This window comes from Varroa destructor, unplaced genomic scaffold, assembly GCF_002443255.2.
Source record: "Varroa destructor unplaced genomic scaffold, Vdes_3.0 BEIS01000002.1, whole genome shotgun sequence".
Classification (NCBI taxonomy): Eukaryota; Metazoa; Arthropoda; class Arachnida; order Mesostigmata; family Varroidae; genus Varroa; species Varroa destructor.
This window is the reverse complement of record NW_019211455.1, coordinates 4,683,583-4,709,807: the sequence shown is the minus strand read 5'-3', so window position 1 is coordinate 4,709,807 and position 26,225 is coordinate 4,683,583. Positions and strand designations below refer to the sequence as shown.

At 38.1% G+C, this 26,225-nt stretch overlaps 3 protein-coding genes and 2 long non-coding RNA genes across 15 annotated transcripts in view; 2 read left to right on the top strand and 3 right to left on the bottom strand.

The window, feature by feature from the left end:
• U2af38 (U2 small nuclear riboprotein auxiliary factor 38) overlaps positions 1–2,420 on the bottom strand; it is a 7,369-nt gene extending 4,949 nt beyond the window's left edge. For all 7 annotated transcript variants that reach the window (XM_022792569.2, XM_022792570.2, XM_086980143.1 and 4 more), the window contains exons 1-2: positions 2,261–2,420; positions 388–691 (exon numbers count right to left, since the gene is read on the bottom strand). In XM_022792569.2, the coding sequence (XP_022648304.1) occupies positions 388–691; positions 2,261–2,304 (348 nt within the window). In that variant the 5' untranslated portion in view covers positions 2,305–2,420. The remainder of the gene's footprint in view (positions 1–387; positions 692–2,260) is intronic.
• On the top strand, positions 1,550–23,350 carry LOC111244768 (uncharacterized). 5 transcript variants are annotated; one of them, XR_015321131.1, is made up of 5 exons: positions 1,550–1,668; positions 7,637–8,249; positions 15,766–16,277; positions 16,479–16,556; positions 16,953–18,825. XR_015321131.1 is itself a non-coding variant. In XM_086980140.1 (4 exons), exons 3-4 carry the CDS (start codon positions 7,641–7,643, stop codon positions 15,952–15,954), a joined length of 798 nt encoding a protein of 265 aa, XP_086836266.1. In that variant the 5' UTR covers positions 3,165–3,483; positions 4,120–4,250; positions 7,637–7,640; the 3' UTR covers positions 15,955–16,134. The 5 variants fall into 5 exon arrangements, 4 of the variants coding, with proteins under 4 accessions (XP_086836268.1, XP_086836267.1, XP_086836266.1 ...); XM_086980140.1 differs by lacking the exons at positions 1,550–1,668; positions 16,479–16,556; positions 16,953–18,825 and adding exons at positions 3,165–3,483; positions 4,120–4,250 and having other exon boundaries at positions 15,766–16,134; XM_086980142.1 differs by lacking the exons at positions 15,766–16,277; positions 16,479–16,556; positions 16,953–18,825 and adding an exon at positions 23,217–23,350 and having other exon boundaries at positions 1,637–1,668.
• LOC147757277 (uncharacterized) lies at positions 9,722–16,076 on the bottom strand. The gene is made up of 2 exons (XR_015321133.1): positions 15,948–16,076; positions 9,722–11,195 (listed from the first exon to the last, which is right to left on the bottom strand). It is a non-coding gene; the product is annotated as an uncharacterized LOC147757277 (long non-coding RNA).
• Positions 12,275–14,856, top strand: LOC147757278 (uncharacterized). Its single transcript, XR_015321132.1, has 2 exons — positions 12,275–13,896; positions 14,511–14,856. It is a non-coding gene; the product is annotated as an uncharacterized LOC147757278 (long non-coding RNA).
• LOC111244769 (uncharacterized) lies at positions 19,274–26,225 on the bottom strand. Its single transcript, XM_022792168.2, has 4 exons — positions 26,085–26,225; positions 22,709–22,858; positions 19,801–19,932; positions 19,274–19,553 (listed from the first exon to the last, which is right to left on the bottom strand). Exons 2-4 carry the CDS (start codon positions 22,811–22,813, stop codon positions 19,437–19,439), a joined length of 354 nt encoding a protein of 117 aa, XP_022647903.1. The 5' UTR covers positions 22,814–22,858; positions 26,085–26,225; the 3' UTR covers positions 19,274–19,436.

Below are 26,225 nucleotides of genomic sequence, written 5' to 3'. Positions count from 1 at the left end.
TTATTAGTCGATAGATAACACTGGAACACTATGTGCACTGTGGAATATTGAGCAAATTATTTGTTTTTATTCACAGATTTGCTGCTGCATTATGGCATGATACTGAGACAAATTCTCTTTAGCATATGTATTGAGCCTCACTCCTATAGTAGAGCTTCATCAAATAGGCACTGAGATTTCGTCTTAATTCACTTGGCTCTCCATTATCAATCATCAATCATCAATTAGTTTACCAAAAACAATATTTTAGTGAAAGTTCGAATAGTGGTAAATGCGAATCTTCGTACACTTGTATGCATATGCTTTAGACTAAACTAAACATTAATATAAAAAAACATCCCTTCAGAGGTGATATAGTTTTAATAAAATCATTCAGTAGCTGCTTACCTTCACATAGACATTGCCGACCAAATGATCTCCAAGGTTATCGCAGACGTTCATCTCTTCGATCTCGCCGTATTTGTCTTCCAGTTCAACGAAGACATCCTCAAAAAAGTTGTCGAAGTGTTCCTGCATTTCCTCCTCTGTCATATTCGTATGTGAGCCGTCAGCCGTTTGCGCGGTGTTTTGCGGATTATGATAGAGATTCTGCAAAAGAATAGTCTGCGAAAATGTCGGCTTGTTGTGGATTCGTGAGCAGCGATCCCCATGACGACACGCTCCGATCTTAAAGTAGAAGGAACAATTTACTCTGCAATCGAACAAAAAGAATTAGGTCAAAGTCACCACGAATAGAAGGTTACAGGTAATAACGCATATTATAACGGATTTGCAACATGCAAGAATAAAATTGTTTAATCCACTGAGTAATAAACGCTTTTATCTTCGCCTGAGTAGGTTATATATCATTGTTTTTCAGTATGTGGTCATTATGGCTATAATGGTATAAACTGTGCTACAACGGCGCTTAGACGTATAGATCTGCCTGGAGCACCGAGAATAAGTGGCGTCGATCACAGCTATTTTGCTGTTTCGAACATCAAATCATGTTAAGGTGTTTCCCATGCCAATGATGTTTTCAAGAATTACGACATTGTACCATCAGAGCAAACTTTAGCAATAAATTCCAACGTAGTAGTCATGAGCAATGGATAAGCAGGGGATAGATTCGCACAACACAAACTGCGTTGACTAGAGAGGAGGGCTATCAAGTGAGCAGATCTGTTAGGGGCGAACATCAATCGCTTTTGTTAAAGCTATTCGGACCGAAGTTCATCTCAAAAATTAAAGAGCTACAATTGCATAGTGCTTCAGGTAGAACTTTTTAACTAATTTGCTTGCTTGCGCAGACGGCTTGTCCTAGCAGTAACAGCCTCGTTTTAAAACCTTTTATATAACCGAATAGCATTATTATAAATACACAAGTAGTAGGAAGTGTCAAACAGGAACTTCTTGCTGCAAGTTCTCATCATTACAGTGCACATTGAATAATGTGTACGTATCGCATATTCGCAAACAACGTACACATGGCAGAAGCTACTAAGTATACCTTACGCAGGTGTTCACATGCTTACGATAAAAATGAGGGAGATACGTTTTCTGTGTTGGAAAAATGCACAGGAGTGGCAAAATTTGATGCCATCCTTTCAGTAGTTTAGCATTTAAATAGCAGTTTATTTTAGTGTTTATGATTGTTTAATGAAACGGATCGATGCGACGCATTAACCGGTAAATCTCATTAAAATGCACAGTTTAAAGTGAAAATAATGAGCAGCACAGCAAACATCATAAATTTAAGTAAAGACGGACGGTTAACAGGGACTGTGTCCACTGTAATCTCGATAATAATAAGCTTGGACTAGCTAGTTTGTTTCAAAGCCTAAATATTTAACTGCGACAAATATATATATATATATATATATGTCTAATATATGGTCAGTAATAACTTTTTTTTCTCCACATCGCGTTCATGCTGAAGCAACTGAGTTTTATACAGGCAGAGCGTATCTACAGTGTAGCGTTCTGGCAGCTAATGCCAGAAACGGGCTTCATTATGCTAGCTTATTTTCGCAACGCTTATTACAGCGTAGTTGTATTTCTTTCCCTAGTTGGTCTGTTAGTTGCATGTGAAATCTATAATACTTTCATAGGTCAATAACTCGGGAATAGCAATATTAGTGCTGATAATGCCGAATAAACACCGCGACGAGTTTCAAACACGAAGGCACATTATCTAAAAATGAGCTACTGTCGTGTACGACTACTGTGGCGGCTATGACGCTTTAAAAGTCGACGATAACTTAAACGATGCTTTGCTTACTTGTCCTTCTCCGTGCCGAAAATTGAGGCCAGATACTCAGCCATCTTCGCGTACTTTAGGTTTCCTACAGACTTGAAATTTACCACACACAACTGTTGCTAAAACATACAATCTCTCAACGCCGCTAAGTGTTGTGCTGCTGAGGCAAGTACAGAGGTCGCTGCGATCGCACGATCGGCCGACGCGCGGGAAATTTTGAATTACAAAACCCTGCTATCGTTAGAGTACCTATTGTTCTTGTCATAGCCCAGTGGTCGATGTGTTTGCCTGCTAGGCTCAGAGAAAGTCTGTATTTTTATGAGGATGTTGATGCACTTCGTTCCGTCCCGGACACCGGCCGTCTGAAGCAATATCTAACAGTTTAATTGCAAGACCTAAAACACGAAAAACATTTTTCTACGAGCTCCGCTGTCTCCGTGATACTTCGGTCGGCATATGGTTAGGGGGATACGTAACAAAAAGCTTGATGTTTTATTTTGCAATGTCGAAAAAAAAACTTTATAAAATCTCAGATATGTATTAAGAAGTATGGCAAATATATTTCATCCTGTATATACACTGGGAAACAAGAAAACACATTTCGAAATTGATTTCTCTTCTATTGTCGGTGTTAGTTCGACAAATAGGAACCAATTTCCCTTTTCAACTTGTGAGATGCTAGGTGCAAAGTACTCGATAGTTAAACGAATCAAAAAGCAGGAAGATGAAAACGCTGTATAAAAACCGAAATAGAGCAAATAAAACTAACGTAAACTACCTTTCTCCGCCCTAAGTCCTCACGCAGGTTTAAATCATAGTGAGGCAGCAAAACGTATGAGGGCGCATAAAACCACATAAATCACAAGCAGCGCTGAAAATTTCCGTTGTTGTTATTATTGTGGGTGAAATTTTCTTCTGCTATTAAGTCCATCCATTCATTTATCCCAAAGCAAAATTCGAATAGGCGCCAAAACGACTCTAACTGGGATTGTTAAGGGATGTACTGCTATTAATAGGATAATGACAATCGAACAGTTGGTGATTATATTTATCTGATTAGTTGTGCAGTATTCGAAAATAAAACTTAGCGGTATAGTTGGTCACGTGCTGTTACTGTTGTCTGTGTTTGGCAGAGATGGGTAAATGTTTAAGGGCCAGGACCGAGTGTGCACCTTAAAATGCGTTCGTATAAGCTGAGTCGCTGCTTTCAAGCGGTGCTAAACGATTAACCCTCAGCGGCTATGGTATGATGTTACTTTTGACGTCAATCTTGTACCTTAGTTACACAATGGTTTGAACGGAAAGTAAAAATATAGTAGCTTGCGTTCGTATCTTTCTTACATTTGCGGAAGTCTATGATATCAGAAAATCATGATGTTAACTGTTCAAAGAAGTGAAAGGCGTTGCTAGGATACTACTTGTTCGTTTAATATCTTGTACAAGAATTACTTAACAACAAATCAAACTCTAAAATTCAGAAAATAGCATACTTAATTTATTGAACACGCTTCTCATGTTCCACGTATTTTGAAATTGTTCTGATTAGAGAATTTATTCCAAATATCGGAACCAAATGGCTACTGTCGCTTGAGCTGTGTGGTATTAAACAGTACCGCATATGCACAACATCTGCTCACGATTACTTAGAGCCAGGGTTTATCCTTATTTCCGCACTGAATAAACACACCCGGCTCTACCCAATTCTGTGCAGCTACTCCTTGAGTAAAACCTAAAAACGGGTTAAAACCTGCTTAGTCTGAATCTAAGTTTTAGAATCCGAGAATTTTTTAATGGTGTTCTATGGCCCTATTGTAATCTCCGCGAAAAAGCTGTAGAGTTACTCACTGTTGTCTTTTTACGGTTTTCTCTATTTGTTTCAGTTAATTCACTGCATTGTTTAAGACATTCTGTTACTTTGCCATATTATCGAGTTATTTTGTGTTTGCGAGTCAACAGTTTTGCTTCAGTAATTCCGTTGGCGAGCATTAATTATTCAGTTATCATAATTCAGGTATTTCACTATCGTATTTTAGTTATTCTGTGACTGCGTAACATATGTCCCCTTCTCTTGTCCCAGCTACCTCCGTTGTCCCCGTGTGATCAAGTCATTGCAGTGTCATTACCACGTAACACGTCACACTAACCCAGTTACGACTATTCTAGGTAAAACTGACTCGTTTGAAAAGCCGTTTAAATATTAGGGTGACTCAAAAAACTAAACGGCGTGAGCAAACGATGTAGAAACATTAACATTTTCGGAAACTTTTAATCGTTTTCTGAGAAATGATATTTCAGGTCTGTGTTGGAACATAATATCTATCATAACATTTTCACGTCTTTGACGTCTTTATCATAGTATTTACGTGCCAAACAAAATACTTGTACGCAGAAAAAATGTGAACAACATGTTATTCATTTAAAAATATAGAATTTACAAGGTTATTTTCAACAACATATTTAAGACATTTAAATATGTTTTTGTTTTAGATAGCTAAAGAAATCTATAATCGCGATAGAGCTTACTTTAAAGCGCTGATATTACTAAAACATCGGTTTGCCAATAGCAATAGATAAAATAGATAGATAAAATGACTCGTAAGCTTTTAATAGCCATATTAGATGCAACGGTATTCATCGTATATGAAAATCTAAAGAAACCAAACACCTATGATATTAAAAAATTTCGCCGAATTTCATGTTTAGCGTTACGAGCAGAATCATTATACTGCTTTTCATTCGAGCATTTTAGGTATGTTGTCTCTATTAGGCTTGGGCATTAGCAGAATGTGCTGTGTTACTGAATCACCGTGATATTAATTGTGAAAATACACTACGATAAGAGAGTGTTGTCCTTAAATTAGTAGACAGAAGTCGACAATAGTGAATAATTCATTTATATATGTCGCATTTAAAAAAAAAATCAAAGATTTAGAAGGAATAAGTTTAAATTCAAAAAGTAAGTGAACATTTTAGCTATAGGTAGTGTAATGCGAGAACGTTTTGGTGGAAGGGATTAGGTCAGGTGCTATTGCATGAGACACTGAAATTAATGCACAAAGGCTTGATTTTTAATCGTATTACGGAATGTAAAGCACATTTTTAATTTTCTATATACAGTTTAAGGTGTTCTTTGACACTGAGTGTTTTAAATTTTAATTTGTAAGTTTTAAAATGAACAGACTTTTTGCATGGCTACAAAATTGGTGTTAATAGTGTTTCTTCGACTTATTTAAAATTATCAGACGGTGTTTTATCAGAGATACAGAGCAGAAACAAATATCAACGTAAAACAGAAAACAAGAAAATAAAAATTGTGAAGGCAGATTAAGATCATGCGATAGAATAATGATTATTGATCGATAAGAAAAGTATTTTATTGATACACACTATGAAATAGTATAATAACAGTAACTGGTTCTCACTTTTTTGAGTAGTTTTCTTGATCTTATAGATATTAGTTATTACATACGGGGCATATACTCCGCCGATATTTAACCTCATGGGCTTAGAAAATGCATACATATATGTATACGTATTATGTATACATATTATATGTATGCTCGATTCTTTTTATACTTCAAAAAGTGTGCAGGATCGTTTAGGACAGCGTAAGTATATGCGTAGGTGTCCCAATCACCTTCTATACTTTTACAAGTTAATGGCCTTGACCTGTTACTTATTCACGAAAGAAGAATATATGTATACTTTTTAAACGGAAGTTTAGTATGCAAATTTCATCAGAATTATTAATAAAACTTACAAACAAGTAAGAGAAAGCAACTTTTTTTTTTCAAACAAAGATGGGCGCATTGTCGTAAGGTTTGTTCATCACTTCCAGCCGGTTTGTCGCAAAATGCCACAAAAACCTTATTCTAAAAAGATAAAATTTTCTAAAACTAAGACTCTGAGCTTTCCTATAATTCCTATAAAGAATGACATTATCAGAAAAGGATAAAATCAAAAATGATTGAGAAAAAGGAAAAAGTTGCATGAGGCACCTAGATCGTTGTTTTAGCTTTCTATCAATCACTAGGCTCAGTACCACCAGAAGCTTTAGTGAAGGAGGAAGGCCTATTTTGTTTGAAGTTTGCTGCATTTACAACATTCAGGTTTTACAAAATGTGACTACAATTTTTGTGAAGTACAATGCTAAGTATTGCAGTTTACCGCGTGACATCTACTGACCACTGCGAGTGTTTTTTTTTTCAAATTAATGAAAGAATTCATATTTCCGGGACGCCATAAACTGCGAGTTGGGTCATAGTGTAAAAGCATGGTTCTGGAGTTTTATAAAGTGTCTGTCTTATGTATACACTCCCAATACATATTGCACTACCTGTGTAAGCAATACAAATTTTTTCATATCAAAAACAACAATAGTACAATATGCTAACGCATCTTTGAATAATATTAAAAATGAGCAATAACTTTATATGGTTTAGCATAAGGTTTCCCCACTAAAATTGGTGATATAAAGAGCATGGTTATAGATTCAGACAGGAACCAAGACGGCCTCCGATAAAGTAGAGCATAGTAGTAAATCTTTTTCGACTTCCTCCACTTTTTAATTGTCATTTTCAGTTAAGGTTACCATCGCACTAACCATAGAAAAGTGCAAAGTCGCAGCTTTTTTTTACAATACCTGTACAGATTTTCCGTAATAGATTAGGCGAAAGTATAAAATATAAGTCGGATAACAGAGTATTTTACTTACATAAAAAAAACTACGTTTTTTTAATATTTGGCTTATTCCGTGTATCAATTTCGCTGAAAATGTGCGTCTATATAGTGCTGATTTCAACGATTTATAAAGCTTGTTTCGATGGTCCTATTAGAAAGCTGTAAGCATCTACTTTCCAACAAAATTAGTTTAGTCAAATTCATTCTATATACACGCGCACATGGTGTATGCTGATTTTTTTTTGCCAAATTAGTCGCCGAGCTATAAGAACTTTTTTTTTATTTACACGAGCTATGCGGTATTTATGTATCATTGGCGGAATTACAAGCAGCGATTTCTCGAACTTTTCGAGTACTGTGTTCATTAAGTTTTGATTCAGACAGCTGGCTCCTAAACCAAGTGTCTCTACGCGCAGTTTTAAATTAAGGCCACTATGTGTGTCTAAGCGTGGTAAACAAACATGTTACCCCTGCATTTTCACAGAAGCAAATCAACAAGTCCTGATCTTTCCCAACCATGCCGCAAAAACTAATGCAGACGGCCACCTGTAATTATTAAGTAAAAGTAAATTAAGCTGGATACAGCTGCACCGATTTATGCTCAACCCGGTCATAGGTAACTTGGAAGACTTCTTAAGTTTACAGTATGTCTGAAAAATCAAATTCTGCTATTTCACGCTGCTGTATTTTTTGTGTTCTTGTTCTTAACAATCACAGCACCATGACCAAGGACGCGATTGGTGCGGAGAATGTCGCGAAGAGTGACTCCATGGACTCCGAATGCTTCGCTCAAGCCATTACGCAAGGCCGAAAGTATGCCACGTTTACGTCGATGGGCTGTACTGATCTCGACAATGCTCTGCATTATACTAGAATGGTGTTGCACGAAGCTTACCAATTTGCTGAGGAAGCTACGGAGTTGCAGGTCGGCGGCTGCATTGTGCTCGTGCTTTACCGAGATTTTAACGAATACGTGATGATTTGCTACCAGGACAAGGAGATCAGCGTGGCCCTAATTGACGTCACCCTCGATCCGTGCATGGATTTCATCATCAAGCTGCTAAACACGGCGACACTCAGTTTGTGGGGACCGTTGGAACTCACAATGAATTTGGTGTCGGCATTTCTTGTTGCCTACCTTGATGGCAGCCTTGAAGCCAAATTAAAATTTCGTGTCGCGTCAAATTCGCAATACCGTGTGGCATTGGAAATTCGAAATCACTTTGTTGATAATGCATTAGTCGACGTTGCTAGAGACAACCACTTAGTGGAAGGCGTCGCAAGGGTTGAGCAGTCAATCCTCAAAAATCTGGATAGACTCAATTTTCAGGTAAGGCTTATCAAGCGGCTAAAGGTGCAAAATAAGCTGAAAATCACAGACAGAGGACGTTTGCTAGCAAATACCGGAGAGAATCTTCTTGACCTTACAAGGTATATTTCACATGCCCTTCAGGTGCCAAAGAAGATAGCATCCGACGAATAGTCTCGTCGTTGTGTAATTTGTGGAAACATTTGAAAATCGTTAAAGTACGTGATCGCAGACCATCGCCAGCTATTTTTAAGAGAAAGAATGCTGTAGGTACAAAGGATAACAATTTAAGAATCAGATAAGGCACGACTGTCAATATGATCACGTTACCGAAAAGATTGACAGGGACAATATTGGAAGCATATGTAGATAGATGATCACTTGCTTGTTGGCAGTAACAGCTAAGTAAATATTGTATACATTTGTACAGAAACCTACATATAAACAAACGCGAAATTGGAGCGAATTCAGACCTATGTGATTCCTCTATTTTAAACACAGTGTGTCATATACAAAAGACAATTAGACGAAGCTATCAATGAGGCTATAAATTTGAGTTGGTTAACTAACGCTAGCACATTTCTAAAAAATATCTTATGGATCCGGTTTTGTGGATTAAATGCAATTGTATGCTGCATTGTGTTTACAAAGTACTTTGTACAAAAAATACTGACGTAGATTTATGGCCGGTCGATGTGGGGTCGTTTGCAGATTAAATGAAAGAAAAATAAACGAGTTTGTCGAATATTTTTACGCTTAGATAGTTTTTTTTTTATCTTGAGCTTGTTCCGTTCGTACATGCTCGTATGAGGTGCAATGGCATTTTAATTAACTTATTTATTTAATTAAATTTATTAGCAGTACTAACAGTATCTACTCAGTTCTCAATATTCGACAGGGTTCTATATATTATTTTGCAATAGAAGAATTTCATATAGTCTTCATTACTTTAAGTTAAAAAAAAGCAGTAGAAATTAATGATTACCACTATGAGCAACATTAGATTTTGTGTATCAAACTTTTGACGTCCAAAAATTGTACTCAGCTTTATCGCTTTAAACTATGGACAGTTTAGTAACTTTTCGATGATATTATGTTATCTATTTAGGTTATATAACTATGTTATCTATATTTATTATGTTATCTATACCTATTTAAGATGCGTGTATGGTGTTCAATAATATAATTATTAGCCGAAATTGCCACAGAGGCACGCAAGGAAATAACCCTTTCGTTCTGTACATCTAAAAATAGATGTTGCTATAAAAGTAATGCTACTTATCGACGAATCACTAACTAACTTTTTCAAATAGGTACGTCATAAAAAGTCTCAAATATAAAGCAAATTAAAATAACGAAAAAAAAAAGGATGTGTTATAAAAAACACGAAGTGGGTTCATAAAGTGATTGACTTGCGGACAGCTATGCCTTTGTGATTTACTGTAGCAGGTTAGAGTAGGTGATGGTTTAAATGAAAATATTAAAGCAAACCGTCCTAGTATCATCTTCTTCTTTGCAGAAGTCATTTTTTTTTTTATTTGCCTGGATATATGCTTCGGTCTTAAACTAGATAGCGACATCTTGTGTCATCAGTGAGCGTCTCAAAGGATAACTTGTGTTGCTTGAACTGAAATTTTTGCTGTAGGCATTCCTCTAAAACGAGGTATATACGTCGCTTGCAACTGAAAATTTGAAATACAACCGCACAAGACTATTGTTTATTGATTAAAGTTCAGACGTTCTAAGCGTTCGCGCACAGTAAAGGCAGAAGCATATATAAATCGTTGTAATTGTTTTATAAATTATTTAACCTTTGTTATAAGATATTCTCTCGGATTGAGTTATGTGGCAATATTCCAAAAATACTGATGTCTGAGTTTCGCGAAAACTGCCCTGGCTATATGTATATATTTTTCATTATTCTTTCGGAGAGCAAATCGTTGTCCCGTCTTGTAGCTTATTTAATTTATTCAGCCTTTCTCTCTCATATATCTCATATTATTTCCATAGTTCCAGCATTTTGGACAGCCATCTAACGTAATCACATAATAAACTTGGGTAAGCTAATCCCTCTTCTCTTGTAACTGAAAATGTAACCAACATAACAATCGACGGCATCTACATAATTGGCGCTTTCAACGTTAAGCAAATTTACCAGTGTTAATCTCCAGTGTTGCATAGACTCATTGTGGATAAGAGTGATCTGTTCTTTGATATATTCCGTCGTCGTTTCTTCGCTTTTTGACGATCCCTAACCTATATAGATCGTTCGCATAAGTCATCGTCGAAAAACATCCTGTTTTGCATAATTTTTGCGGTAGTAACATTGTTAGAAGTAGCTAGCTTCGCCAAGCAGTCTTGTTGATGCATTGCTTGCTTGTGCGTTTGTTTTCCATGGGGACTTATTTTCTACTGATGATCCCTGGAAATTTAAGCCAACGTCACTTTCACTCTTATAAGCTCCAAGAGCCGGTGACACGATGTCAGCGTATCAGAATTAATGTCTCTGTCGACGAGTCCAATTAATGTCGAATACACGCAGTCTTCCTAGTGGCGTTAATCCTTCATCACGTGATTGGGTGAATGTTGTTGGAGTACTAGGTGGATAGATGGTCGTGTGTGCGTGAGTCGGCATCTATCAGTATCAGCCCATGGGCAGCGTGACTGACGAATAAGCAACATCTTCGGTAATTGAGTAGAGGCTGTGGTAATAAATGAATCATCTAAGCAAGTAGCCAGCAGCAGCAACGGCGCGCCTGTTGTTGCTAAATAGGTGCAAACCAATCTACGGACAGCAAGCCGTAGTATAAATAGCGAAACCAGTCGTGCTGCCTTGGGTTCCTCCTGTTCACGCTCGAGAGCATCCATTTTCGGCCGATAACATCTTTTAACGCTGGCGCACGTCAACCACGCGGCAGAAGTCTTGCGACCACACCTTCGTTCAGTGTCACATACTAACTGTAACTCCTGTAAAAAGAAGAATGATGAGTACATATGGCCATTTCCCTGGTTGCCCAAAGGCGTAAGTCTAAGCTGGCTACTTGTGAATAACTGTATTCACTTTCATCGAGGAAGTACGACAATAAGCGAAAACTACTTTATTACTTATCACAGATAGCGAACATTATGTCGGGCTTGTTTTTATTCCCTTTGTTAACTTATTTGATAATGCTATTTGTCATGTGGAGTGACCTGGAGTCATTTTCGGGGTAACTAGTGCAGCGGTTAGTTCCTTATTGTAATCAGTATGGAAATTCACCCAAAGATGTACAGGCTGGTTTAGAAAGAACTTGCAGTTTATTATAGGGCAACTATGAAGGTGTAGCCGGTAAAATAATATTTCTAGGAGCGTCTTAGTACACTTAACGCATGTGATCAACAACAATTCTTACCTACACACGGCCTGTGCTTATATAGTTATATGGCAGCACAAATAAAATAAACAAAACCTAAAACCAGAGCATATTTAAGGGCAAGCCACTGCCCCTCAAGACAGCGTAAGGCTTAATAACAGAAACCATTAAAAATGAACTGAAAGCAAGCAACGTGTCTTTATGAAAATAAAGTCTAATTACTATTATAATTAAGTATAACATCGTGCGTAATAAAAAAAGTTGCAATTTCTGGATCATCTATTAAAATAGAGCCATGACGAAACTCGTCGATAGCCGCGCCCTATGACTACAGAAAACCTCGAGATTTTCCTGAATATAAACATACAAGTAGTAATTTTCTAATCTAATACGTAGAGGTATTAAAGAATCCATGGAGGGCCACGTACATCAACAAGCACAAAATATTTCGTATATTTTTTGTCGTGGCTGAGTGGTTCTCTTCGATTTTTATTGCACAATCTTTTAACAAAGATTGCATAGTGAAGTCGGCATGATAACAAAGAGCCAACATATATTATCGAGCCACAGGCAATACGACCGGTTACTATAAGCTTACAATAACGCACTGCCAAAGCCTATCAAATACGTAAGGTAGATATGATGAGAGCAGAACGTAACCGGTTCGCAATTTTATCTCTTCGGACAAGCATCGCTTGTTTACAAACCTTTTCTGAAAGGACCCTGATTAATGAGACTCGTCGATTCTTCGAAAAAGAAGCCAAGTGCCTAGAATTGCCACTCAATTAATAGAGGGAGCAGATCACAGTGATTTTACTTGCCACTTTCAATTTCAAATTCTAGAGTGAATCACTAGTACGCGTTGGAGCAAATAATACTACTCAAGCTAGAGTGTCGCAAAGCATTTTCAAAAATAGAAACGCCCTTTTAATGTTTTCATTATCAGTGAGCGGTTCGGTTGCCCTTTTTAATTCCAACAGGCATTTACAACGAAAGATTTCGACGGTTACGTCGTGTGTTTAGATCCTAGAAATTATGTAACAGTGATAATTACAGAGGTTATTTGAAACGATTGACGCTGCTGTTGCCGTTATTCAGAGTAGCGTCAGTTTCGCCTTGTAGGTACCGCTGATTTATCACTGCACTTTATATCTGCTGTATTAAGACAAATTTACTGTAACTATGAAATTTGTAAGAAAAAGTCCAAACTCCCTTAGATATCCAAAACATACAAGTTCAGAAATGCGGCTGGAGTTTTGGATTAATAATTTAACAGTCTCCACAAAGCGTAGAACGTAACATTTGTGCAATACATATAACTAAAGATGTTGTGACTAGAGGCCTTTCGGCTGTATTAAGGATTTTTTTTGAAAATCTCTTAGTACATGTCGTTAGGGATGAGGGACACAGTATAAACTTCATTAAAACAGCTATGAACTCGCTATGAATAGAGCTTTCTAAGGATAACCGTATAGCACGTACAGTCGATATACATCTATATAAATAAAATTAATATTTGACGTCTAATTTCCTTAGATTGAATTATTCTGGAAAGGTGATTATATTCCGTTCGCTTGAATATTGAACAAAACGGTTTTGAAGTTGAGACAATATCACGCATTTTTCCATACAATTTCCATCTAATCCTTTTCTTTTTACCACATTGGCGTCGTAGGTATTCCAGTCCCGCCGTGACGACCCCTCCCTGACGATGCGGGTGTTGTTCATGCGTGCCAGTAGTTCTCAAGTATTTTTCCGCCCGGCACTCTTTCCGCCCACCGTCCAACGAGACCCGTTAATGTCCGCCCGCAGCATTGAATCATTCACTGTTCAGTGACTATCGTATCAAGAATCCATTCGCAAGCGATCAGTGCTTTCCGGCTGTAGGCATCGGTTCGTTCCACCAGAACCGTTAGGTGCTGACCACCACTGATGATATATTGCTCAGTTGCCTGTTGCTCCCTGAAGCAACTCGAAATCCGACTAGAATAGGTTAAGTTACTGTGGCATAAACAAGACGTAGGGCGCGTCCGATTCTTCCTGGAATTCCGGAGCGAGGGTTAAAGGGACTAACGCGATTTTCGTACGATGTCGATATGGGTGCCGTGACAGCTGTGTTTTAAGCCATAGTCGCGAATTCACACAACTTTTGAAGCCGAATGTCAGAAAGTGAAGGGTGAGATCGTTTTCGCAGATTTCGAATGCCGAAAAAACAAAAATTGTCTGCGTAATATTGATGTACCTCAGTTGGAATACTCGCTTTAGTTCAAGGGATTACGATGACATCAAACATAATTGCGGATTTGGTCACAAAGGTAAAAACTTAGATTAGGCTTTAAGGTCGCTAATAATTTAATTCAATCTAACGGACAAAATCTTTTGGATTTCCTGTTAAATCAACAACTCAGACTTACGTTATGTAGAATGTGTCATTAAACGGCCGCTATTTTTAAAGGTAGAGCAAGATATATTTTTCATATCTTTTTGAAAATAATGAACTGCCTTCCTACCTGAACGATCAGCTTAAAAAAACATCCACATTTATTCAGTCCATTAACGCGGGTAAACTAACGTAAATAATTTCAGTAGCTATACACTTGATTAAGTGCAGGAAAAAATTATATTCTTAAGTATTAACAATTACGAGACACGAATCTAGGCCGGTTCCGCGCAGATAATCACTGCCTTCAACAGTAAAAAGCTGAGTATATCTTTACGCGCGCCTGTACTAGTGTAGTTCGAATTATTCGCACTACATTACGCTGCAAGCGGATTCAAAGAGCTTGCAATGTAAGTACCGCGTTGCAAGCTGTTTGAATCCTGCAACAACATGAACAGTAAAATAAATGACCCACCTAACGTACAATATTTCCATCGAGGCAAAATCATTCAGAGGTAAAACTTTGATTTTCTTATTTTTTTATTCCAGATAGCACAGAAGCAATCTTGCATAGGTGTCTTTTTGCACCAGGTTGGCTTATGTTGCTGTGCGTACGCATCCAAAAAGCAGAAACTGTATTTTGGAAAAAAACTTCAACTACAAAAGTTTACGGCTTATCGATTTCCGCCATTTACGCCGCTAGAAATAAAGAAAAAAAATATATATGCGACATGAACAAATAGGTTAATAAACTGAGAAGCGTATCTGTAGTTATTATTTTTATTATTATAGCCTTTTAGTCTCATCGCAGGCTAGCGATTAAGACGTGTGAATCGAAACAAGGAACTGTTCAATACTGTCTGACAATAAAAGATCATTTAAAGAAGTTATTAAATATTTATAATGAGTTGTGAAAGGACATCTAAGTTCGCGGATATCGTGAAGCTCACGGTGCCTAATTCAGCCTCGTACAGGCCGACAAAAGGTAACCAGTAATAAAACGCCCTAGCGCACTCTCTTCTTCCTATGCAAAACATCCTGTACTGAATCTAAAGAACCTGTTAAATTTTGGTATGTTTATTCTTTCATATATTTAATTCTTTGGTTCTGTTTATTATTTCAAGTAGCATCATCTATGAGTCGAATAGTGTTGCTCTACTGGAAAAACTGCAACAAGCGCAGTTACGAGCGTCACGTTACACGCAATGGCCACCGCTACAGCGGCGCCTAAAGAGGCTAAGTAGCGCCTGTTGAAAACAGGCCGGTCATAGTTGTGTGCAGTTACAACACAACGCGATCTAATGAATGTTTCGAGTTTCATATCCGGTACTACCGCTAACCTGGGGGCCAGCTTTTACACCGCGAAATAGCGTGTGTCTATGTACGGTATCGAACTCAAGCCACCACGTATACCTAATCTTAATAGGTAAAGACATTACCACCGCATCATTATGACAGTGGTTACGTGTTTGAATCTAGTCTGAACAAGAACTAATTCTCTAGAGACTCTTCACTAACAGCAGTAATGGCTATCTATGTCTGACAGGGATGTTGTGAGAGCTATTCCAATGTGTTATACTAGAGCCTGTTACTAATGCAATTGACATGAATTGCTGCTCGAGCTATATGTCTCTTCGTCCAGCCTTTCCCCCTTCTTCCGTGAATCCGTAACCGGCTAAATATAACAGCTCCGGCAGCTACTGTTATGTTTATATTTCCAACCTAGCCCGACAACATCAAAACCATTAACGATAAGACATTTGATAACACCTTGCCCCCAATCATAGACGTCTACTTTCAGCAGGGGCCTAACATGTTTGAGGACTCACATCCAGGGCGATATGCAACTCCGCCTCACCTGAGCCTTACGGAAAGCTACCTACTGATGCATCTAAGCAAATTGGTCAACTTGTACATATGGTACCATGCAGGCTTAACAGAAACAAAACGGATCACTGCATTCTACTCTACAGCTGCGTTCCCCACCATTTGACGAATCGATTCCGCATCGGCAAGCGCGAGCGCTCTCACTGCTGGTAGCTTGACAAGATGGTAACTTTGATTTTCGTATTTCGCTATCAACACAAACGATGTGGGCGCAACCTCTGCCTTAGCAGGCGTTCTGAAGCACAGCACAACGGATTATGAAATAAATTCTCTATTCACTTGTTGACTCCAAATTTCATAAATTAGTTATGTTAGGCTTTGGTCCTAAAACACTATGGAATCACAATGGACAGGGATGCGGCGTAACTTCTGAGTGGGATTAGAAAACGTGGAGGACACTAAGAACCGTTCGGGAAACTCTTATCTCTGGTAAGTTTAAAATACCGCCGATTTTCAGCTCAATCCATTTATCTCTTTAGATTTATCTTTATGGTGCTCGCTGTGTCTCTACATTGAAAAATAGACAAGACAATGTACTTGAATTAGTGTCAAAGAAATTCCGATACTCCGAGACGATAATTCCGTCACTTGAGTGACTCTGAAATGTTTTTTTATTGGTGTAATTTGAAGTAATTTGGGAAACACGGCGCCGGAGATCAAAAGAAGGATAAAGGCGTTGGATCCAAAAAGGGGGTGATGATAAAAGAGGTAAAGTAAAATTTTCGCGAAGGATTCATCTACTTAACAAAGAGATGAAAGGCAGGCTCATCTGTGTTCCTAAAAAATAGCGTTTTATAGTGACATTTCTGACCTATTTTTAACTAGCAGCAAACGAATTCGCTTCGGTCTGCGATTATATCAAACAACTATAGCACCGATACGGTCCTACTGAAAAGGCTCCAGCTATTAAAAAGTTAACTTAAGTTCAACATTTGTAATACGCTAAGGGTGACTAACAAAACGGACGTGTTTGTGTATTTATATATTTCTGGGTTCCAACAATTCAAAAGCGAATACGTTCCTTTGGCGATTTAATAAATCTTTGTTCGCTGCCTAACTCTTGATCGGAAGCAATTCTTGGACTCGAGAAATTTTCCGTTTCAGTTTACCGTCAGTAAACGGCTTGGCTGAGTGCAGGGTGAGTGGTGAGTGTTTGCAACGCGTACCACCTTTAGTAACGTAACTCCATAGAGGTACCGGTAGTGATCAAAAGTCACGCTGAACAATATCCGTGACGACGAATCTAAAGAGCAGCGGCTACGACAATAACGGAAACGGATAGTATGAACAAAATTCAGACGGGCTCACCGACCAGCGACGAACCATAGGCAGGAGACGGTATTTCGGCGCGTCGCTTCCTACCGTTATAACAGCTGTACCAGCAACCGCAGCAGAAGTCAGTCTTTTATGATCGTTGGCCGTAACTGAGTGAGCTAGCGCTTCTAGCTAAGCTTTGACAAGTGGCCGGTCAACTATGACTAGCTATGAGAAACCTTACGCTTAACCGGTGCGTCACCAGAACAGCTAGTCCCGATTGTCCCGATTTTACGGTAGTAACGCCAACAACTATAATAACAATATCTACAACAATGAACTTGTCGGGTATAGTAGCTGAATTGACAGTGACAACAAAAGTGACATTTTGCTGTGTCATGACATAACAACGAAAGCAGTGACTATACAGAAAAACGGATCGACCCCACGTGTTTTTGCTGACAGCAAAACGCTTTTTAATAGGTTAAAATTTGCTAGTCAAGTCGTTTTACCATAATCAAGTTGTAAACGCCTCGACTGTTGTTCCGTCCTTTCTATTCTATATGTAAATCTATTCGTATTGAGACAACCCACAATCTAATCAGCAGTCCATTTATCGTCGTTATATCCCGAGACCCGCATCTGTCTTGTCAAGCATCAGTTTCGAACGTTAGAAGCAGTACACATAGCTGTGCTAAGAGAGAAAGGCCGTCAGAACAATAGAACGATGGCGAGAGGGCACCGGACCAAATAAATTCAATCGGGTTAAATCAGATGACTCACGTTACCAAATGGCCGTCCTTCTTTCAGCTAGGACTGATCGGTCACTAATTATATTCATTTATGCCCTAAAGCGGAAGTTCATCCACGTCACAAAGTCTCAAACGACTGATTCCTTACGATGGATGGGACCGTCGCTGCAAGCTAAACATGTTTTTTCTTTCCTCGTTGAATTACACTGATTGAAGCCCCAGATAAGGGCCTTGCCTGATGCACGATTGCCCGCCCTCGTCGAAATTCAAATAGTTCGAAAACACGCAAGATTCCTTCACTATTTCTCTGGATTTCATTATTGAACGACAGTAATGATTGAGCCCGATTAGCGATCATAACTTTCACCAGTGCAATATTTTATTTGTATTCTAAGATCTTATCGTTGGTAGCACAATAACAGCGTGAAGCATTCAAACGTGGAAATTCGTTTGAGTGTATAATTGCTGCCAGTGTTCGCTAAAAGAAAGACTGAATTATGAGCAGAACTTAAAAGTAAAGTCATCGCCTCGATCTATTTATACGAACGAAGCCAGCTAAAAGCGGCAATTTGCATCCACTCGTAAACATTGAAAAAAAAGCTAGTGGTCTCACAGAATGCAACGAAATTCTCTCTACTATGAAAAGTGGCATATGCAATAAACACATACAGCATATACTATGGCTCTTAGATGCTAAGGCTTATTTGATCAAAGTCCAGTATTGTCTCGTATTAGTGTGCTGATTACTGTAGAAAAATTCAAAGAAAATTATTCCATCAAGCTCTGGCTAACCGCTAACGGGCTCGATTGCCGATGGGCTCTAGACTACGTATTAGCTTACGCTCGTAACTAAAGAAAAAAATCTGTATTGCTAGCCGAAGAATCTAAACATAATTATACTCTTTATGTCGTGAAACATTGCCCTTTGAACCGTGATTTTTTTCAATAAATCGAATATCGTTAACATTCTGCATGATTTTTTTCTGTATACTATAGAGGTAGAAATTTAAAAGAGTAAAGGACATACTCATTCTGCTTAACACAATTACACAGCTGATAATTGATTTATTCACTACAAATGATTTGGAAAAAACCGGCCGGCTTCAGATACTGGTGATCGAGTTAGAAATTTTACATCGGGTAAATTGACAATTTTGTGTTAAAAAAAAGATAGTAGGTATACTTGTTTTAAATAATTATGGACATCTAGAGCAAAGTATAGATATTTTTTTTACAATAATAGAAATTATCGTTTGTTAGCTTTCTTTCTAGTAATGTGCACTGCTATAATAGACAAGCTGGTTCATAAATACCAAGGTCACGCATATGTTCTAAGTATAGAGTATACATATGTAAAGGGCTTGTAATTAAAAACCCCTCTTCTATGAAAATGTAGCTTTCACGCATAATACAACGATGTAATTTTTTAATACTTGCAAGTATATACTTTTATTATTCTGTCAAAATATGAGCCTGAGCTCACGTTGATTTCGAAGGACCTTCAAGGACGGTGTGTAAACTCATATACGTAGATACGTAGTATATTCTTATTACCAAGGATTACACAGCTATGTGTATTGATCTACTGGACAGACTGGGCGAACGCCTCGATTTGTCGCATGATCTGGGCCTGAAGTTCATCTTCGCGACATCGGGGATTTGTCTTGATGTATTCAACAATGGAGAGTACAGTTTGTGTCTGAAATTGAAACAATTCCTATTACTCGATCTCATCGTCATATTTCAAGGAGGTTATCATAGAGATTCCGATATTTGCGACATCGATGAGCTATTGGGAGTTAAGGAGAGATAAAATATCCCATTGTATTTGTCTTATACATCTTTCCGCTAACGGAATTATATAGTATAGGATTCGATTATATAGTATAGAATTTAACAAATATTCAAGCGATACAAATAAAAGCAATACCCTTCATCAGACTGACCCTGAGGGCTTTGTTAGGATCCGTGTTCAGCTGAAGGCTAGCTGTTATTTGATTGATTAAACGCAGCCCAACAATGTGCTTGTAGAAGGTTTCTGCATGCTCTACTTTGTGCAGTGTCAGGAATAGGCCCAACTATAGGAAAAAAATAGCAACAAAAGCAAGAAAATCACAAGTTAGACAGACACAATCAATTAGACATCCGAAAGAGTTGACTGGAACGAATAGGTCACAATAAAGCGTATGTTGTCATCTCTGTATTGCTTACCGTAGTGACGATCTACAGTAAATTACTTCGATTTATGTAGAATCAAAAGAAACCCACTTCATGTTAAGGGTGCGGTTGAATATGGCTCGCACTCAACATGTTTTGACTCAGTATGACTCCTCATATAAAACTGAACACTCTAGTTGTACAAATGTATGAATAATCTGTATCATCTTAAGACGCCATCGCCGCTTGATGCTTGCCAAAGTGTCTGTATGAAAAATGTAGGTGTCAATAAAATGTAAACGTATATTTAGTAGCCCAGTGAACCCTTAAAAAAATACCCCGAACAGTTAGATAATTAGAGTATCAGAACTTCGCAGAGAGAAAATCATGGCGATGGTATATCACGACATCTGCATACACTAACAAATATATAATATTATACTGCCTTATGATAACGGAACTCTCAGAAAATTTGTTTGAAGCAAACTCTTTAAACGGCTCGTTTGAAAATTTATTAGTCTCATTGTTTTCGCTGAAAAGAGTTTGACAAAAGTCGTCCGTATCTGCATGTTTCTCTATTCGAACCTTATATTTATCGAAGATACCTATATTTGAACGCCTTTTATTATGAGTTAATTGGAAGATATGAAACACATTTTGGTGCAGATTCACAATTATGACGTCACACAATATTTTTTTCACTACTAATTTTCTGATAATAACTATACTGCGTCGTATGTTCTAATAGGTCATATTGTATATAATAATAATTTTCCTACACCAATTTTTAGCATACCAAATTTTTAAACTAGGACCTATTGCCGGGCGTTTCGTATATTGACCAAAATAAAAGCCATCGTTCAACATAGCGTTGTCTAGGTGATATGCGCCTTGAATTGACACATTAATGAAACAGTAATGCTGTACATTTAACAAAATGCACTCGATGCACCTTTATCGCCTATTGCGTCGAACAGCAAATGTGAAAAGCTGATTCGCTCTCAACATTTAGTTAGCCAGTTAATTCTATTGTTTTTCCTTTAGCGACAGGAGGTCAGTCACTGCCCTAAATATATCTAAGTTATAGCTAAGTGTGAGCGGCCGATTCTGTTTCATCCGTCCGTGTAACCTCATTTGGCTTTACACGCCACGACCCCCCCCCCCCCTTAGTGCTCTTCACACATCATTGGTAAGCCAAAGTCATGGATTATCTATATAAAGAAACTAGCGAATACCACCAGTCTCCCGCGAGCGGTTTTCGCTAAGGTGATATTTGCTACTTATTTCATCAAATGAAAGTATGACTAAAAACGTGAAACTTACACCAAGCTTGACTGTAACCTATTTGATACAATCTTTATATAATTTTTATTACGACCCGAAGAAAGTTGGTCTTATGAGGATTAGGTTAGTAGTATTTGCAGGTTGAATATCTTATGCGAGATGGATGTTTAGTTTTTGGCCTATTTCAAGAGAAAACTGTGGGCTTCCAATGAGTAGAAACAGTACGTTTTTCGTACGCGTTTTCCCATGCTTTCTGAGCTTCGTTCTGTGTTTACGTGGTTAATTCATTTCGAGGGATAGAACGTAATGTTTAAAACAAGGCAGACTACACTACGGGCAGCTCCCGCCGTTAGAAGAGAACTGAGCTGAGCAGACCAAAAGTAATTGTTTCGCAACGCGAATGAAAACGGGATATAGGACATTAGTTTAACCGGTAGCAGCACAGAAAGTAATTGAATGCCCCCATTCCACGTGTAGGAAGGCTTTTGTGCACGTGATAATGACTGCGGAACTCTAGTGCGATTAATCAACTGTTCGGATTCGGGGTCCCGTCAATTTTTGCAGCTTGAATTATTATTATTATATGTAGCTGACCGATAACGGTCAATCCATTTCTTTCAACAAAACACTTTCGCTGTAGAAGATGTTTTCTGACGGCCCAAGGGTCACGACTGTGCATTCTAAACATAGACGTATGATACATCCGCGTACGGTATTTTGTGAGCATCTTCAAGGAAAACCAGGTTCATGATGAGAAACTTTAATGCCAAAGAAACAGGACCGCATAGCAATTAGCCTCATACTAAAGAACAATGTACGACGTATAGATAATCAAATAGTGTATCACGAAGTCAATTTTAGTCAGTTATTTGATTTATTCTCTATAGGGACCTCAATAAACAGATAAGTGCAAATGTTTGTAGTTGCGCCAGCAGGGATCTGAAACAACATTTTTTTGAGGAAAAAGCTAGATTACTGGTAAGAAGAACTGATGATAGTCGAATTAACATAATTAATTGGTGTAATCTTTAATGTCCATTTGCAAGTCTTCGATTTGAAATTACTAGTTAATTATGTTTGCAGTAATACATTTTGGATTTTTAGATTTTCGATGCTTCAATTTGAATGTCTATTATCTGACTAAATTGAACGTTGTCTGGCCATTTTGCTTTGGACCTATGGATCTTAAAACAGGTTCCAGTAATTCTTTGCGAGAAATTTAATCAGAATATTTCTCGGCCAGTATTCTTTTCTTGGTGAACAACAAATGCTACGTGTTCTGTTGGGTAAGGCTTCTATAAAGGACTTCGGTGTCCTAAATATTTGCACGTAAACATACAAAATAAACTGAATAGCTGGTTTTCCATTTCTAGATACAAGAAAACATGCACTTTCTACTAAAATTATACTGACCTGTTCGGCCATTGCGAGATTATCGTTCGATATAAATGAATGCAAAGCTTCATCGAATTCAAAAATGCTTCGTAGAAAGTTTCCTGATTGCTGTTGTGCAGCCATCCTTGGTCTGTCCTCCGCACAGGGACGGTGGATAGACTAGAATCTCTAAAAGAAAAGGTGATTCGATCTCCATCAGTTAGTTCATTCTGTTGGTAAGCCATTGAAAAATCGACGAATCATACCCCTCTACCTACCACTGAATCAGTTACTAATAAATAACACCCAGAAAGCATAGTATAGTTCATATATGGAGATTTAGTAAATGGGTATTTGCCGATAAAAACGGCGGACAGCAAATTTGCTGTCCGCCGTTTTAAAAAAGCTAACATGGATTTTGTCTATTTTTCCGACTATTTCAAATAGGCAAAAAATGTACTTATATACATATAAAGCCGAATCTCAAACCTGAATCAGGTTGTGCAGTCGGTTTTATTATCTAATTGGTGTCTTTTTATTTGACAAGGTACCACGTAAGTGACGAGGCCAAGCCGCTGAGAGCGCACCATTACACAGCCTCGGTGGCATTTCTACTGATGTCAGCTTCAACAAGCAACGCCGCCTTGGGATGCCCCTTCGTTATTGCTATCTTCATCTTCAGTTCCTCTAAAAGAAAGATTTTTTCTTGTAGTTTCTTGTGCTGCTAAATGTTTCTTTGCAGACGTACCCGGACAGTCTTTACCTAGATATGCGGACGCACGCTTATTGGCGTATACCAGGACCGCCATCAGTACTCTCGCTAACTCCAGAATTTTGAGCCGGTTTTCTGAAACATCAGCGAGTTCTCTAAGAAACGGGTGTAAAATTTCTCGTTAGGAATAGGTGCAAGTGTAGTAGTCAGATCACATTTCCAAGATGCGATGAAGCTCAGATAATAGAGAAGTCCGTTTCTAACTGTTTTAGATGTTGCAAAAACAATTCGATAACCGCTCCGCATCGATGGATAATAAGCAACCTTTTTTAAAGCAAAGCTCGCTTTAGGAACTTGAAGAATATCGAGTCGTGCTTATTGGACCGCGGCGCTCTGATCCAGGCGTAGTGTAGACATAGCAGCCGTACTATTCTATTGTCTGAGGGCTAAATCTTGACAATAGTAGAAATACATTGAATAAATTTGGTCTGGTTGGATTACCTAGTCCAATTCTCAGTTCGACTGCGTGGTGTTGACTAATACTTTACGTAGTACGAATCTCAATTGCTGTTGCACCGACAAGAGATCATTGACTTAACTGAACGCACATAAACGGCAGCGACATTTAATATCACTGAGGCTATGTAGTGGTGCCTTCTCAACGGTTTCGCCGCGTCACTACCGTGGCATCTCGTCGGATGCTAGGACACCAATTAGATCTCAATGATTCGACCTTTAGTGGCTCAGCTTGTATGTGTATAAACACACGTTTTGTGTAATGTGAAACATTTTCGAGAAAATCGACGATATCCATAGTAATTTTCTTTCTGGAAAAATATTTGCCGTTTGTCAAAACTTCTTGTCACGTATGCCCGTTTGCTGTAGAGGTTGACATCGCAGGTAGCTAATAGTAAATAAGCCTTTCGCGAACATTAACTCCAGTTAGATTATAGATATATAACCAAAAAGCTGACGATATTTCCGCCAGTCACAGCATAGACACATATACATGATGATAATTAGTACAGCAAAAACAAGAAAAAGCGCAATATCAAATGTTTGTGTAGAATAAAACCACTAATTTGTCAATACTACGAATAAGGGGAAATGTTTTTCAGTTGTCCGTTGCTTCGGCGTCACGTTTACATTTTTCAAGCGCCATTTCTGGGTTATATTACTCAGTGCAAAAAATGCGCATTTACAGAATTGGAAAATTCGCTAGCATCTTGTTCCCTGTAGCTGGCAACTTCATCACGAACCATACCGTGAGAATCAACGGTACTCACGGTTCCTGGACTCTTTTTCACGGCAATTATCCGTTTTATCTGATTTTAGTCATTTTCTTTGGCTTTTCAAATGGCTATTCGAATATTATCCTTAGCTCTGTCCGCCATCCGTGAATCATTATAGTCCAATAATTCACGGGCTACCTGCGAAATGGGTTTGCATCCCAAAAAGCCCTTATATGGTATGAAATGTTAGCTAGATGCGTCATTAACCCTTTTTTTTGATGAAACTGTGATCTCTCTTCTTTACCATGAGAGGATTCCAAACTTTCCTGTACTTCAAATCGTTGAAAAAAGTGTTTGTAGGGCATGTAGTTAGCAGCAGGCTAGTCAACTCCTCCACGCAAGAAGTAATATAACCGCGTTACGAAAGAATCACTACGATGAACGGGTGATTTTCAGGTGGAGTGACATCGAACAGCCCTTCGCAATCGAATGGAATAACCCCTTGACATAACTCCGCTCGACTTCTTTTTTTCGGTTGTATTTTCGGAAATGGTGAACCAACTCCAGAAAAACATCCATATCGCCATTTCAAAGATATTACCAGGTGTATACCGAAAAGTGACTAAACGTTGAATGAAACGAGTCGCTACCATGAAGAAAGCTCGTTAATTCATGTCTCTACATGTGTGTCGCCTTCGCGCTACTCGTAATCTAATTACTGCTAGCTTGGTTTTTTGACAGACCGAACAATAGAGGCGCATCTCTGTGCGGGTATATTTGTGAATATACGTGAATACGTAAAATACGAATATGCGAATATACGTGAAAATACGTGTAAATATACGTGTAAATGTCTGCCTTAACGTAATCAGAAGGACGATGAAAACAATGTACTATTTGCTAACAATAGCTTAAATGTGTTTAAATGGTATTCATTACATTGTGTTATTTTCTCGGTAAAATCACACGCAGAGGTTAAATATATCTACTATTCTTCTTCAGTTAATTTTATTTCACATTTTTAGCTTAATTTCACTATTTATGTATCTAGACACAATATAATATTACTTGTATAGTGAAGATGCTTGCTGTGAGTCACAGGCGGTGCATTTTCATACTTTAAGGAAGAAAACAATGCGAAGTCATCTTGAGCTCTTTCAAAAGTATAAATCTGTATGATAGAATGATAATTAAATTTCTTATGGCACAATAATATATATTATCGCGTAAATCAGGTTTTTCTAGTAAGCGAGCATAACTTGAAGTGCTGTAGAGATTAATCAAGTTATCAAGCCGTTGAAAAAATTGTATTACACACGTAAATTGGATTTTACTGTATTTTCAATCATGTAAACAATATGTTACAGTTTCAAATAATAAATATCATTATTGTTGGCTGGCTTCCGATGTCTAAGCTCATTTACCACTGATATCTTTTGCGCCCGGTTTCAGAGCTCTGTATTGTACTCGCCTTAGCTGTTGAGATTTTAATGATCGAAGGGCTACGGCCAAACTGTCTCGTAAAACAGGGTCGTGTCACAGACTTTTAAAAACTGAATTTCGAGCCAACTCCTGCCACTGTCAGAATGGGTTCGTCTGAGGCGTGATTATT